Consider the following 16,885-nt stretch of genomic DNA (forward strand, 5'->3'; position numbering starts at 1 on the left):
GACTATTCAACACAAAAAGAATTTTTCAATCCCAACCAATAGTTCCTGAGATTAGCACGTTCAAACAAGAAAACTCTTCTAGTCTAGATTTCTTGAACGCATGAATGGTAACGCTTCAGTATTTTACGTTTTTCATTTTTGTTTTCTTCAATTAATTTGAAATTTTGCATGAATTAAAAAAAATATTCCATTCCAGATCAACGCTGCTACTGGACCAACGAGCGTATTTTTCTTCATGCTGGTAGTTTTCTTTGGATCCTTCTACCTGATAAATTTAACGCTTGCTGTCGTCGCCATCGCTTACGAAGAGGAAGCAGCAACTACTCTCAGAGTAATGGACAAGTATTTCACTCAAATCTTTTTAAAATTAATAAATAAGCAACTATTTAAAAATAAGAAAAGAAACGCCAAGTGAGAGAATTTTCGACATGACTTATTTTTGTTTTCGAACGCTCAAATAAACTTATCACCATTTTTCTACAGTAAATCAAGATGTTAAAACAGTTTTTCCCCTCTTTCCCACCCCGTCTCTCTTAACATCGTTACATGTGTATCGAACTCAGTCTTGGATTCAAAACCAACATAAAGCCGATAATAAATAAATGCACAAAATGAATGATGGAAATAATTTTCTAAAACTTATTGCCATAGATTTGTCTCGTAATAATGATTGACGCCAAATGTAGCACGAATTTTACATCATGCAACTTTTATTCGTTTTCGGTTCTGTGGATGCGCGAGAGGTGAAATCGAAAAGTTTTAAATAAAAATAATTAATTGAAAATAAATGGAAAATAAATAACCATAGTATTAATAAAGTGTCAATAAATTTATGTTTGATAACGTATGACTGTATGGGATTTTTTCTCTTCCTTTCTTTTTAAGGAACAAGATAAAATTAAACGTTTTACGGTTGGATTGCCCACTCGCTTGTATTCCACACTACTGGCCATCAAGATGCGATCTCGAATGCTTCATCCGACGTTTCGCAGACGATCTCGTCAGCCTCAGCGTTGGTGCAGCCCCAGAAGGGGAGCAGGAAACACTCCAAATCGAATCCAAGTACGTAGGAATGAAATTTCGGAAAACGCTTCCCATCGAAATTCATTCCGAAATTCAAGTAAGTTTCCCCCACGTTTACTCTTGGTTATTGATATCACTACCCTTTCATTGGTGTGTTAGATATTGTTGTTTTTTTATGATATTCTGAGCATTAGTGGTTATGTATTATCAATCCATAGGAAACATGTCTTCAAGAAGCATTAAATATTGTATTAAAAAATAAAAAATAAAAACAGTTTAACCCAGCAGTTTAGGGAGAATGAAAAGAGAATTTATTTTTCATATGAATTCAAGCCGTTTGTCTTTGCAATTTTAAATCATTAACAGTTTTATTTTTGGTGCCCAAATGTGCACCAAGCATGTCCAAATGTACTCCATGTAGGGGCACATGTGGAGGATTTTTTAATACATATATTTTTAATTTTGTCACATCTCCTTATCTTTGAGCATACACATTTGAAAGGATTAGATGCAAGATTATGGCTAGTAAAAAAATGAGAAAATAAAATGAAAAAATGTATTTTATATTGTGAAACAGAAAAACGTCCAAAAAATGCCCCCCACCCTCACCCCTAGATGTAAAACCAGATATGTAAACTTTACAACACATTTGAATGCAAAATCCAGAATTTTCTGGAATTTAAGACAACTTATCTCACCTGCTACTGATTATAAATTACGTTATTTTGTTTTCTATGTAGAAATAATCTAATGTTTGTTACAATGTGTATAAGTTTTATGGTGAAATCTAACACTCACTCTGATGCGATTTGGGAATTAAAAGTGTTCGTAACAACAAATCCAACTTTTATGCCCGTTTCATTGCGTGTAATTTTGAATGTTGACTCTTCACCATTGACCAGGCAGAAGAATTGTGCTTTAGCATTCAAATGCTTTGTAATGTTCACATATCGCACCCTGAAAACAAAAGTGACGCAACTCAAAATTAAAAAAAAACAATTTGAATTCTGAAATTTAGAATTCAAAGTATGTTTTTCGCAATCACGAGTTGCGACAGCACCTACTCATTGGTCACTACCCCACTCGCTTGTTTCTAGAAACGGTTCTTGTCCCTCCTCTTGGGCGGTTACGTGTGCATAGTTGTGTATGTGTAGACCTGTGTGTATGTACGTTGGCGTGTGTGTAGTGTATGTGTGTAAAGGCGTGTGTGTGTATGGGCGTGCGTGTGTGTAGGACATGGACGCCACCGACCAGAAGCAGAGGCTACCGGGAGGAGTCGCGCCTGTAGAGGACGGTGGGGTTGAAAAAGGAACCAAACATCAAGGACGGTCAAATGAAAACAATTAGCAATCGTGATTGCTCAAAAAAAAGAAAGAAAATTAATTTGAATTCCGAAATTTTGAATTCAAATTATATTTTTCGCAATCACGAACTGCTACAGGACCCTACTCATTGGAGTAATTGTTTCTAGAAACGGCTCCTGTCCCCCCAAGCCTGACCCTACTCCTGGGCGGTTACGTGTGCATAGTTGTGTGTGTAGGCTTGTATGTGTGCGTAGACCTGTGTGTATGCGCGTAGACGTGTGTGAGTGAATGTTTGTGAGTGTGCGTGTGTGTAGGACATGGACGCCTCCAACCAGGAGAAGCGGATAGCTCAGGACCAGAGGCGCCGCGCCTGCATAGGACGGTGAGCGGTGGTACTGCAGAGGCCCCTGGTCCAATACGAAAAAGGAACCGGACATCAAAGACGGTCAAGTGAGGGCAATAAGCAATCGTGATTGCTCAAAAAAAGAAATTAATTTGAATGTTGACATCTTTAATTCATATTATGTTTTTCGCAATCACTAGTGTGTGTGTATGTAGGCGTGTGTGTTTGTGTGCGTGTGTGTATGCATGTCTGTGTAGGATATAGACCCAACCTGGAGACGGTTTTCGCTAGAGGAGCAGCATCGGAAGGGGCTGGTCGACGGTGGTGCTGCTGAGGATGGCGGGGGGGGGGGAATTAAATAAATCATAGGGTGCCAAAAACAGTCAAATGAGAACAATAAGCAATGTGATTGCTCAAAAAAATAGAGTATTGGAGAAAATCAAGGTTTTACACAATAGTAGTTTTAAGTGATTTAGTCTCAAATATTACAACACGCGTAGCAAAATTACAATGTGATATATGATGTTTATTAATTAGTTTTTGTTGTCTAAATTAATAATGTTGAAGCTCGAAAAATTTTCTTCTAAATTATGAAACTTAATCGATGTCTCACTATCGTTTTTACACTATCGCGCATCAGTTATGTAAGCTACCTTTGTGCGAGTTTAGTGTCAAGAAAAAACTTTAAAGACAGAAACCAAAAATTTAAATTTAGATTTAAATTTAGATTTTAGTAGTTAGTATTTGTTTCTAAAATTTTAGTTATCACTTTCGTTGGCGGAGTGCGATATATCGTCACCTTAGAGAAATGTTATGATACCTGACTGTTATTTTGGGGCTTGGTTGGTTTGATTAGGTTTTTTAGCGCAAGAGCAGTTCCTTCAAAGATGGATGGAGCTGATTGAAAATTTTGAAAAGAATATGATTAAAAACTGGACGTTCCGACAGGATATTCAACACTGATTGAAGTTACATGAGTTGCATATTAGAGATGGTTCGTGGCAAAATTGGGGATTAGATGTCTTACTGTCGCTCTGAGGCTATGATATGGCTTTATATTTACATGTACATCTTTCACAGTATTGTTTCAGTTGTATTTAGATAAATAATACACATGTCACAGGAAATGTTCTTGCGTTGAATTGTTAAATTTTGTGGAGTGCACAGAAAATACAGGGTTTTTCAAAATAAATAGCGGGGTTTTAACATGTTATAATATTTATTACACCAAACTTACAGCCACAAGTGATATATCAAATGAAAGAGAAACTCCAACAGTTTTACATAATAGCCTACAAGTGTTCAATGTGAGCACCATTCGTCACTCGGCACACGTCAAGACGATATGCGAGTTCTTCCCAAACTTTGATGAGTGTCTCATTAGTAATTACTGCAGCAGCTGTTTCAATCCTGTTCCTTAATTCGGGAAGGTCGGCTGGCAGTGGAGGCACATACACACAGTCATTAATAAACCCCCAATGATAGAAATCACACGGCGCTAGGTCGGGTGACCGTGGAGGCCATGGGTAACAAGCCCTGTCAATAGGCCCCTTACGGCCAATGCAGCGGTCGGGTACAGTTAGGTTAAGCCAATCGCGTATCTCAGTGAGGCGGCGCACCATCTTGCTGAAAGATAAAACACAAAACGCTTTCTGTTCTTCAGTCGCCATCTTTGCTACAAGCGCTTTCTAGCGGATTGCAGTAGAAACATTCCACGCGCATGCGCACTGATGCCAACAAACAAAAAACTGTTTGAGTTTCTCTTTCATTTGATATATCACTTGTGGCTGTAAGTTTGGTGTAATAAATATTATAACATGTTAAAACCCCGCTATTCATTTTGAAACACCCTGTATAATGCTAAACTGTTCTTCATCCCACCTCATTATTTACTTAGCAAATAAAAACACCTCAACAGTCACGGGTTAGGTCGTGGTTGAACTTTACGATATCTAGGCTCAGATTAAAACGTTTCTTTTTAATGATTAAGTTACGCACTCGACTTGATTACTGATTGATTCTTAACTCATGGCGTGCTTTGGAATCATTACAGGTCATTTCTCCTGCAATACATATCATTAATCTACCATTAATGTATTTCTGCTCAATTACTACATCTATTTGTTGAAGTGGTAATAATTAGATGCCAGGATTTCCAATAAGGTTCTAAAAATAGACGGCTGTCGGAACGTTGGTATAGATATTGAATCAGATCATCGTCGGTACTTGAGTGATAGATTAGCATAAACTGGAGACCTACCTTGTGTTTTTTGACAGATGAAACTAGAACTTACTTCTGAACTAAACAAGCCTACTTTTCGTGTGTGATATTCTAATTGCAGTCATTTTTCTGTCTATCTCTCGCTCTCTCTCATTATTTTATGACCCAAATTTATTCAAAACATATAATTTCAAGAGATAAAATACTTCAATAATAATTGGACTTCACTAAAGCATGATGGCTAACAATTTGAAAAAATGAGTTTGTTATCGTTTTCATATTAATTGTATTGTTTTCGTTTCTCTTAAGTTACTCATTTAATCTTTAAGCTGAAATAATAGTTTAAAGTAGATTACTTTTTTTTTCAATGTGTAAGTAATTATTGTAAATAGGATTTACAAACTGTTCAAATGTGTTCAAAAAAATATAAAGAAAATAAGCATTCAAAACTAATTTCGCATTAAAGTAAGTAAAAAAATCTAATCAAATCAAGTAAGAACGTTTTCTGTATAATACGTTTAAACGAAAAAAAAATACGTAGATACTATTGTATTGTTGTAATATAATGAGTTAAAAAATATATCTCCTGTTTTCGGTTACATTGCAGTTTAATATTTATTTCGGCAATATAGTAATCCATCTAAATTTTTCTTAATAAGTCGTTTATGTATAGCTATACCCGAAATAAAAGCTCAATATAATACAGCTCAAGCATAGTTTAAATGATATATGTCCCCCCAAAGAGATCTAACTATAGTATTCCCTGATGTTTTGTTTTACTACGTAACTGGTTTCAAGCCTACTAAATATGTTTCTATTTCTACTGCCGACCTTCGATTTAATAAATGTCCTTGTAATGATTCTTAATAATTCAATTACGTTAGGTTACTTTCTTTTTTTTTCCATTGGTCAACAAAGTTATATTACACCGTATTCCTTTTTAATATAAATGGCATTCCTCATGGCGAAAGTGAAATGCAAATGTATTCTGAGTCGAAAAAGCTCGCAAGCGTAAAATAAAACACAACTGGAATAGTAAAGGGAATAATTTATCTATTCTGGATTTATGCAGCGCTTGAACAGCAGAAATTTGGTAGACTTGTCAAACTACATTTGACGAAATTTCACTTAACTAACTCGTAACACAATGAAATAGATGACGTGTAAAGGTTTTCCAAATGAACAAATTAGAAATTTATTTTGGAAATTTCTGCGCGTAAAAGAAATAACAATGTATTTCATCAAAAAGCTTGCATTGCAATGTTATTTTTCGTTCTGTCGATCTTATCAAATAAAAGTGAAAAATTCTCACTTTGCTTCATGAACGGGCAAAGTCATAACAAAAATATTTTTGAAGTGAAATTTTCCCTATTCCGATAGTAAAAATATTAATCTTTGAAAAAATAAGAAAATGAATTAACGAGTAAAAAATTTAAATAAGAGATGAATGAATGGATTACTGTTGAACAATTAAATGAGTGAATAAATTAGTGAATTACAGATTAAAATTAATTCAACAAAGGAATTAATGTAAATGAATTAATGAATGAATTTATAAGTGAATGCGAGACTGCCACTGACTACTAAAAAAAAGCGACTGTGCGGTTTTTTTGAAGAGTTGACGACTATTTTAGCCTAAATTCAGGTAAAAACGACTATTTTGTTAAAAAAAAAAACTGCAACTATTTCAGTCTCAAAGCGACTAAAATGTAAAAAATATAGTAAAAAAGTAAACGTAAATGGATAATTCATCAAATCATATAGTGAAATTGGCAAACCTTTTGCTTTGTTTAATGGGTATACAGAATAATAGGGATGTTACGTTACTTCATTTAAGACATATAAGTGGCTAATTAGTACTAGAAAGAAAAAAAGTTTTTTTACTTTTATGTTTTGAACCATTTTAAAAAAGTAATTAGCGACTGCAAAATTTTCTCTTCGTTTTATAAATATCTCTAGTCTAATACATGCATAACTTTCACTTTCTTATCATTGAAATAAGATTGATATAAAACCATGTCTGGAACACCGCTTGCATACCATGCACCTGAGGTATGTCCGTTTATCAAAGTATTTGTAGCGTGATTATATTTATAATATTTAGAAAACAATGTGAGACTATTTTAGATACTATTTTTGGCGACTATTTTTCAGACTCTTCATTTGAGTGTCTACTAAAACGACTATTTTCGGAAGCATAACTCGGTGGCAACCCTGATGAATGAATAAATCTAATTGGATATCTTTACTAATAATAAAGCTGAAAGTCTCTCTGTCCGGAGGATGTCTGTAGGATATCTGTAGGATGTCTGTGATGCGCATAGCTCCTAGACCGTTCGGCCGATTTTCATGAAATTTGGCACAAAGTTAGTATGTAGCATGGGAGTGTGCACCTCGAAGCGATTTTTCGAAAATTCGATGTGGTTCTTTTTTTATTCCAATTTTAAGAAAAAAACTATCATAAATTACGAAATTATCATAACGTGGAACCGTAACATGGGCACAAGCCAATTGGCGAGATACGAAATTATCATAACGTGGAACTGTAACGTCGGTACAAGCCAATTGGCGAGAAAATTCACCATACATTATTTGTAAATATACAGGCGAACCAAAACACCTTTTAATTTTCTATTACGGGCGAAGCCGTGCGGGTACGACTAGTTTATAATAAAACATGTATGAATAAATGAGATAAACTATTTAAATTTTCCCCCTTACCTTAACCCGCATGTAGGGCTTAGATTACATGGGAGCTCACTAGAGCTCAGCTCCTACACTTTTTTTTTTTTTTTTTAATCTATGTAAATTTTCTCGTAATAAATTCAGGCTATTCACACATGAAACTAAGTTCCGAATACTATTGGGCTCCCTCTCTCTCTGTTTTTTATTTTTTATAAAGAAAAGGGCTCTGCCCGCATAGTGCTTGACTATACATTTAAAATCAAAATGTGCTTAATATTAAATGAATAATTTATTGAGCATCAGTAGATATCAATTAATATTTGAAGTGTTTATAACGTTTTATCATTTTCAATAATTCTTAATTATTACGAAAAATGTATTTTTAATGATGCTAAATGTTTCCTCTGTTAGATGTAGTGTTTGTTCATGTTCTCGAAGACACATCATTGGTTAAAATTCTGAGTTCATTTTGGTAGAGGGTTCATTCAGTTCGGTCGTCTCCCAAAAATTCCAAGTTTGAGATGCATTTGCCTTTGCTCCGAGTCAAATATTTTCTTAATATACAAGGAATTCATCTCCCTCAAAAATTTTGTCAAGTCCCATGTGGTCTGTTCTAGGGCTTACAATTGCGATCTTTCATACAGAGGATCCGTATATGATCCCTGACATAAAAAGAACTTAAAAATCCTCAAGCCAAAAAGGAAAAGAGTTAAGCTGTAAGTTAGGGGAGAGTGTTGTACCTTGGGACACTGCTAATTTCTAAGAATCAATTTTTAGCAGCCATGTTTTTGTAACCTCTAATAGTAACCTTCAGCACTAAATGGTGCCATAGTAAAAATTAGCATCGAATGAGAAAAAATGACGATTTTGTGAGAGAAATAAATTTTCATGACTCCAAAGTAAATATTATTTTTATTTCATTTTCTGTCTTTGTATTTGTAAATTTAATCAACTGCATTTTATTCTGCTATAAAAGAGAAGAACTTTAAATATTTTGGTTATGAAAAAATAATGATAGTTCATCTAGATTGACCATTATTTTGGTTTTTCTTAAACCACGTGGTGATTGTACCTTGGAACAGCCGAACATTTTTTACCTTAGGACACGTTCCAAGGTATAACATATGCATGGTTCTTCATAATTAAGATATGCTTAGGAACGTAGAACAATGTTCTAATCTTATGCAGTTTTTTAAACACATTTAATGTTAGATAATAATTCGTAATTCAATTTTCATAATTAATTATTCATGATTTGATTCACTACCACGAAAAAATGAAACTACCATGATTTTTTTTTTCTGGTGTAAAACTGGTTTAAGTATATGGCTGTTTTCTGAATCATGAAGACTTTCACATAGTAAAACAGGATGTGTCCCAAAGTACACTAGGATGTTGTACCTTGGGACAGCTTGGAACCTTTACTTTAAATTGCTGGCAATATTTTATTTTTAAACTGTCTCAATTAAGAAAAAAATATTACATAAAAGTCAGTTGAGGTATTTTAATGTGACTTTTAGATTTTAAATTTGATTCAAATTATTGACGTTAAAAATTAAAACATGAAAAGTGTCCCAAGGTGCAACACTCTCCCTTACCGGCCCAAAAGCCAGAGCTAAAGTTTTAGAACTACATACAATATAGCAGACAGTACTGTTATCACATCCTGAGACTGCAGTTTCGTTCTATTAGAACTCGGTTGTCTGGAATAAGGAATACCCGAGCTGGAAGCAGATGTCATCTCATTGAAGCTGAGGGTACCAACAAACTGGTAAATAAAGTACATTTATCTCATCAGCGAGTGATCGCTGACATGGTGCATTTCAACTCGTAAATTGAAGGTAAAGCTTGGGTATTAAGCAGTAAGTTACCGCCCAAAAGTACTAAGGCAGAACTACATGCAATATACCGACACATCCGCCTCCAGCTCAGTTATTCCCTATTTCAGACTGATGAGTCCAAACAAGGACGAAACTACAGTCTCTTGATAAACCGTGCTGTCGGTGTATTGCATGTTGGAAAAGAGTTGTTGGGGTAAAATATTAATATTTGTTTGCTTTTGTTAAGAAAATAGGAAATCATTAGTGGCTTAATGTTAACCTCCCAAATTCTTTTTAGCAAGTGATTTTTAGTGGTTTCATGCAGATATACCGTTAAGTATGTTGCTAATGGTCTGGTGTAAATATCATTTCACCTTTTGCTAAACGATCTTACCTTTGGTTACCTGTTTTGGATGCAAAGAATACTAACTTTTCCCCTGTTCCAACAAGCCTTATATTGTTTTCCCCATGAATCTATCCCTAAAGCATGAGTCCACCCACGGCCTAAAACGCCTTCGCAGTTTATGTTATGGTTATTTACTTCTTGAAGGACGCACCTTCGCTCCTGGAGAAACATTGTATGAGGAAGATGAAGATGATGCGGAACAGCACCACCGTTCTTCCAGTAGGACAAAGCGAACTTGTCTGGAAGAAGCTCCTGACATTGTGATTAGCACAGGAGGACAGCTTCCAGCCATGGGGCGAACCCAAGGTCACCCACCAAGAAGATCGGTGTGTAATCTGGAATTCCTTTACTATAATGTTTATTTCAATAAAAATTTAAATATAGATTACGTGATGTGTTGAAAATAGAGAGAAATATTTGCTAAAAACGTTTACGTAATAACGAATAAATACTTTTGTGCCTGAAAAATAAATAAATGAAATACCAACGTTTTAATGCACAAAAATTTCAAATTACTGCAGACACGTGTTTAGGTGTTATAAGGAACACCTTTTTCTACAAAAAAAAAAGTGTAAGCTATTAGATGAAAAGTCAACTGAGGAAAACGCACTTCTTTGCATCGAAGAATGTATTCCTTCGAAACACGTGTCTCCAGTAATTTGCAATTTTTGACCATCAAAGCGTTGGTATTTCATTCATTTAATAAGGTTACATTTTGTTTCATGTTTCCTGTAATAAACTTAAAACTTTAGTGCCATTCCAGCGTTACGTGTGTGACTTTTTGACACGATTTCGTTGCAAATAACAATTTAAACCAATATGATATTTAAACAATATTTCGTAGCAGTTTCTACTGGATTAACCGAAGATATGCAAGAGGTTTTATGTGGCAATTTTATTTTCGTATAGGACAATTCTAAAAATTTTTATACAATTTTAAATACAGCGTTACGTGTGTGAAAATTAGATATAGCTCATGCTATTTTGTAATTTACTGTAAAGCTTTAAAAAGTAAATGAACAGTATTTTTTGTGCATGCGTCTAAGTATACTGAGTAAATATTCCACTTTTTTTTTTCCTGAAGCTCATACAATAGCAACAAAAAATATTTTCTTAGCATTACGTTTGTAGGATTTCCAATTCCGCACTATTCTCAATCACTTGGGATTTCGGGATTCTAAGGAGCCAATCATGCGGGATCCCGGGATCCCGCGGGATTGACTTTACTCTTTTAAAAGTTAAAATTTTTATGTCAAATAGAAAAAGTTGTACTTTTTTTTTTTTTTTTTTTTTGAGATTAAATAATTAGGGACATATATTGCAAAAGATCTCGATTCACTTTATCACCTTATAAAATAGATTTTTCTTTTCTTATGGGTGTCATATTGGGGGTTTTTGCTCATGAACTTCAAATTTCGAACGTTTGATTTCTGTATTACTCTATCTAATTAAACTTGTTTTTGTTGCTTCATTAACGTTGGTCATTGCATCAGTGCATTTGATTCTTTACAGCAGGGGGTGAACTCTGCATGTGGGTCGTAGTCTCTGTAAACGTTTTTGAAGAATTTCGCTAATTTTACCTCTCAATTTCAAGAGACAGACAAAAACTTGAGCAACTTAACTTACTGCGCTGTCATTCGAGTCATCTAGTGTTTCATCCAAGTTTCTATCTCCTCATTTAGAGTAGCGCCGAATATATTGAAGATTGATCAGCTAATTTATCCAACATAATTTTCAAGGAACCACCGACATTTATATTATTAGCTCCACTGTGACAAAGATATCGACAGGTAATTTCTACAAGCCAGAGAGCATAAATAAAAAATATCTGGTTTTTCATTGCTCTCTTGTTCAGAAAAAAATATTGTGCACTTTTAGTAAGTTAAAGGTTTCAAATGCATTCCCCAAATTTACAGAAGCGCTCCAGCATTGCATTCAGGCTACTCCAGCGGATTTTGGACTTGGTAATACACTGTCATTTTTTTTCTCAAGTCCAATTTTCAGAGTTGAAATATTTAGCGATGGTTTTCGAAAAGGTATATGGTTTTTACGCATTTTACCAATTGCTGAACGAATGAGTACTGAAACTTCGAATAAGAATACCAATTCATTCTCGGAAAAATATACTCTGTTTATTATTGTTTTCTATTATGTATTGTTTATTATTTTTGTTTTCTTGAATGATAAATCTACCGTTCATCATATGAGGCATAAAGGTTTTCTTGCTCTTCTTGTAGATAGACAGGAAGGTGATTAAAACTTCAGATGAAACTTGTAAAATATTCATTTGTGTGTGTGATGGACGGCAAAAATTGGGAAACGTTTGCATAGAAATTCTTTGCGGGATTTTGCTCGAAATCCCGCTAAATATCATGATCCCGCGAGATTCGGGATCAGGGGATTGCGGGAATGGAAGTGTGTGACATTAGAGTGTTACGTGTGGGACCGCGTGCAACATTTGAAGGAGATTTCCTAATAAAAATCCACAGTTTACGTCATATCTTTGTCAAATTGCGCACAGAGGTTCTTTGGTGCTCAGGAACTCACATGGGAATTTTTCTCCCCTGGGTTTTGACCCCCCCCCCTCCACAGGGGGTTTCAATATTCAAGTTTAATTTACATCGGATCTTTGCCAAAGTTGACACAGAGGTCCGTCTTTTGATGCTCAAGAATACACATAGGGGTACTTTCGCTCTCTATGGGGGGAGGGAGTGAACCCCCTTAGGGTTTTTTCTTTTTTTTTTCCAGAAAATTTGTAAAACAGGATCGCGTGAGGCCTATCAGCAACAATGATAACATTTTTTTAATTAAAAAAAAGCCAAAAACGTCTAAAGTTTAATTTTGAGGCATAAATTTGCTCATTTCTACACATTGACGGAAAACCTACTGCTATTTTTTCTTTTATTTTAGCCTGATTGTTGAAAATGCTCCACTTTACGCAAGTATTATTTTTGAGGTAGATCGAGCAACGGCGGGCAGCGCAGCTAGTAAATACTTAAATTGAAAGAATTTCACAAAATAAGGAATGAAGATGAAATTAATTTTTATTTGTATACGAATCAAATAGTAAATGTCAAGCTTATAAATTATCACGAACTTCTAACCTATAATTCTGTGACTTAAAGGATTTGGAATATTTTAAATCGTCAATAGAATTTACTCACTTTTTATCAAAAATAAAAAATTATCAAAAAATATAAGTGCAATTTAAGGTACTTAAAACACTACTTTTGATCTTGAAGTATGCAGATTATGAACACTTAGTTTAAATTGCTCTTTGGATATGTAAACAATAATTCTTGATTTGTTCTTTTTATCTATTTATTATATTTTATCATTATTTTTTAACACTCATTGAGTCTTGGATTTAGTGCCAGCACATAATATTTTTAGTTGAATTATGTGTAAAAAAAAGTACTTTTTTCCCTCACGTTCAAATGTAAAGACCCAACTCGTAATGAAAACCATTCACATCAAGCTTTACGTGTGGGACATCTTTCAAAAAGCCCCGTTAAAAATTTTCTGCCGAATATTTGAAGATGAAAGTCTGGTTACAAGTATTATGTATCAAGTTATTTTATGGAATGAGATATTTTTCTCCTAGTCCCCCAATTCGACCTTGGAGGAAAACTTTTTTTTTTTTTTTTTTGCGTTACGTGTGTAACTAACAAAAAGTGACCTGCATATTTTGAGGGATTAAAAACTTATCTAAAGTAGTTTTTTTTTAATTGACTAATAATTATAGTAAAGCATCTGTGTTCATAATATTTGATAGTTTTTTTCCAAAAACAATTGATTATTGAGTAAAAAAATGACTCTTACATTTATTTCACTAACAATGCTTTTTTTTTTTTTTTTACTTCGTCTTATATGCTATCAAATGAGGCGAAAATCTGATATAAAAACATTTTAAACACAAAATTGATGCTGGAATTGAAAAGAACAGATATTTCTTTGTCAAAAAATAAGATGTTTCTATATTACGTGAATTTTGTTTTTGGTGGTGTCAGAACCACATTTCGTGGAATTCTCCTTTGCTATGATTGATTTATCTACGTTTTATTCATTGAGAAGGAATACTAATGGAGGGAGCCATAACAAATGTCTCAGTGAAATAAGCTTGGGATCCAATGTTTCCCAGGTCAGGTGACTTTTTTGGCTGTTAAGTTGTCGCGTTTTGGCACGCAATCGCTCTTTTGGCATTAAATATTTTTCAGACTACGCGACGGCGCTTATTATGAAGTCGGAGCTACAAATCAGAGCAACTCTGGCTCCAACTCCTTTACCGCATAATAATAAATAAATTAATTAATAACGGATACAAATACAGGCCTATTATTCAAATTCCCTCTCCCCACTTCTTTCCGGATTTTAAAATATAATGTAATTGCATTTTTCATGTATTTTGATGTTTATTCCCTGAAATGACGGGCATGTACAAATAGTTTAAAGTGTTCTGTTATTGACTGAAAATTTATGGATTCATATGTATTGTAATCAATGTTTTGAAATGATTTAATACGCAGGCATACTAGTATTTAAATTGAAGCATAAAAATAGCAAATCTTTATTCTTGCACATCTGCTGTTCACAGGAGCTTGGCGAGAAGATACTCGTCAACAAAGCAAATGTACACAAAATGCTTAAGAGCCGTTAAAATAATTACTAGTTAAGTAAAAAGTGTTTTTATGGAACTAAAATGTTATTTGCACTCAAGATATACAATGTTTTATAACTTTTATAGCTAAAATAAGTACAAAAATTTAAAAATTATAGGCAACTGTGGAATATGTACTCGTTGAATGCATATAAATGTTATTTTTTCTTTATTTAGAAGTAAAAAACATTCGTACATGCTAGGGAAAAGTTACTGGACCTCCTGATGTGGCTTTTTCCTCACAGTTTACAATGCTAGAATACTGCACTATTACTATTAATATTTTTCCCTTCTACAGTTAAAGGTTGTTATCATGCATGGCTTCAGCTAATGAAAACTTCTTCAGCGGTTACGGTCAACTCCAAATTGCTCCCCAGGTCACATGGTACTGTTGCCGTATCGGGATAGTAGGGTTGCACTCTCTCCATCTATTCCTTCTCAATGGTTTTATTCCTTATATGTAATATTTTTTCAACGATTTCTATTTGATCAGCCGAAATTAAGTACATTATTTTTTGTCTCAGATTTTAATTGGATGGTTAATCTGAAAGTGGACAATGTTTGATATCAAAAGGTCACAACGAACTTCTGGTTTAAGTGTTTAGGGATTGTCTGGAAAATGTTTTAGTAGAATGTAGATGCACACAGTGTGATCTAAAAATAACCGAACTTTTAATTTAAATCATAGAAACGTCACGTAATCTAGAGGACGTTTTCAGCATTAGAAAGCTTCATATTTCTTCTATGAAACCAAGCGAAGTTTATGCTCAACGGTTGAGGGATTTAAAAAAAGGCTTTTAGAATGAGAGTAGTTTATGTGCTTGCGTTGTAAAAAAGAAATTGAAACGGAGAGCAATTTTTTAACTGGGTAAAACATTGGTTGGTGACGACTGGTGGAAGAGTCGCACTCAAGTTTACATGTGGTTTACACGTTGTAAAAATGGCCGCTATTATTTAAATGATGATTTATGTCCAGAAGCGTCAAATCAAGCTGAGTTAGTTGAAATATTAGGTGAAAAAATCACTATCTATGCAAATTTCATTGTGACAATGCTGGCAGAAGAATTAAATTCATCTTATTGTACAAGGTACAAAATATTAACAGAAGATTTAGATGAAACAAAGATATGTGCACGTTTTGTTTTTCAACATTAAAATCAAGATCAAAAAGTCGATCGTGTTGAGGAATTGCAAAGACATAGTTTCAACAGCTGAAAATGATCCAGAATTTCTTGATTTGCCTGATTTATCACCTTTTTTAGTTCCCGATACTGAAAACTGCAATGAAAGGAGCTTTTTACAATGATGTTCCAGCTATTAAAGCATCCGTGACACAGATACTAAAGAACATTCTCAAAACCGAAAGTCGATGGATATTTTGGTTGACGTTAAAAATTTTGTGTTGCTTTAATTTAAAATAAATCCTATTTTGAAGTAACATTAGAATTACGGCAGAGGTCATCTGAGCAAACTTTGTATAGTTCCCTACATAATGTTGTATATTTGTAAAAATTACAAGCTTGGAGGTTTATTTATTTATTCTTCTCCGTGAAAACATTTTTTAATTCAGCTTAGAATAAATTCATTGTGATTAATATATTCTCCTTGAAATCTTTCACAATCTTACTTTACATTGACACTAGAAACAGATATTGATTAATGTAAATATACATATATTATATGATAGAGCAAAGAATTCTTTTTTCAGACGTCCACAAAACTACTGGCATGACCTTTTAAACGTATCGAAAAAGATGTACTGTAAAAATAGCGACAGAAAGGTTAAAGGTTTTAATAACCAAGCAACCACTGTCCGATTCTATTGTTCTAGTGCTCTTAATCATATCGCTTGAGCGGAACTTATTGGCCCGAAAATCTCAGGTGGGTGGAGAAAGAAAAAATCGTTTCACGTCCACACTCCGCGAAAGATTTTTGTCATTAGGGTGTAAAAAATGCGACTTCCTGCGAGTAATGGGGCCGTAGAGAGTAGGACTATAATTATTACGGTTATTGAATTTTGGTCAGGGTTAAAGAGTTTAAGCTTTTTTGAATTGGTCAAGGATTTGTGAATTCGTTAAGAATTGTTTATGTCTGGCGGCCTTATTTTTGGTAAAATTTTTAGGAAGACAGAGAAATTATGCTTATGTTTAATATCATACATCTTATTTCTCAAAGGGTTTTTTTTTTGTGAGAACGAAAAAAATTTCTCCATTAGATCATGAAACTTCATATGTAAGGCATTATTTTAAAGGTTTTTTAACCTCTTTCGACGAAAAATAAGCAGATAGTTCACTATGTGTTGGCTTTGGGATGAAAGTGATTTATTCTTTTCTTTCTTTTTTTCTTTATCAAGCATCGCTCTAATTTATAGTAGTGGTGCGACATCGATGTCTATTTTTCGAAACATCGATGTTTTTGTTAAAACA

The 16,885-nt window shown here is 33.9% G+C and overlaps 1 protein-coding gene across 1 annotated transcript in view; it reads left to right on the forward strand.

The window, feature by feature from the left end:
- Positions 1–16,885, forward strand: part of LOC129230170 (sodium channel protein 60E-like) — a 205,024-nt gene that overhangs the window by 129,796 nt on the left and 58,343 nt on the right. The window contains exons 9-11 of the mRNA XM_054864572.1: positions 197–331; positions 886–1,120; positions 9,947–10,108. Of these exons, the coding sequence (XP_054720547.1) occupies positions 197–331; positions 886–1,120; positions 9,947–10,108 (532 nt within the window). The remainder of the gene's footprint in view (positions 1–196; positions 332–885; positions 1,121–9,946; positions 10,109–16,885) is intronic.

The sequence above is a fragment of the Uloborus diversus genome, chromosome 9, assembly GCF_026930045.1.
Source record: "Uloborus diversus isolate 005 chromosome 9, Udiv.v.3.1, whole genome shotgun sequence".
NCBI lineage: Eukaryota > Metazoa > Arthropoda > Arachnida > Araneae > Uloboridae > Uloborus > Uloborus diversus.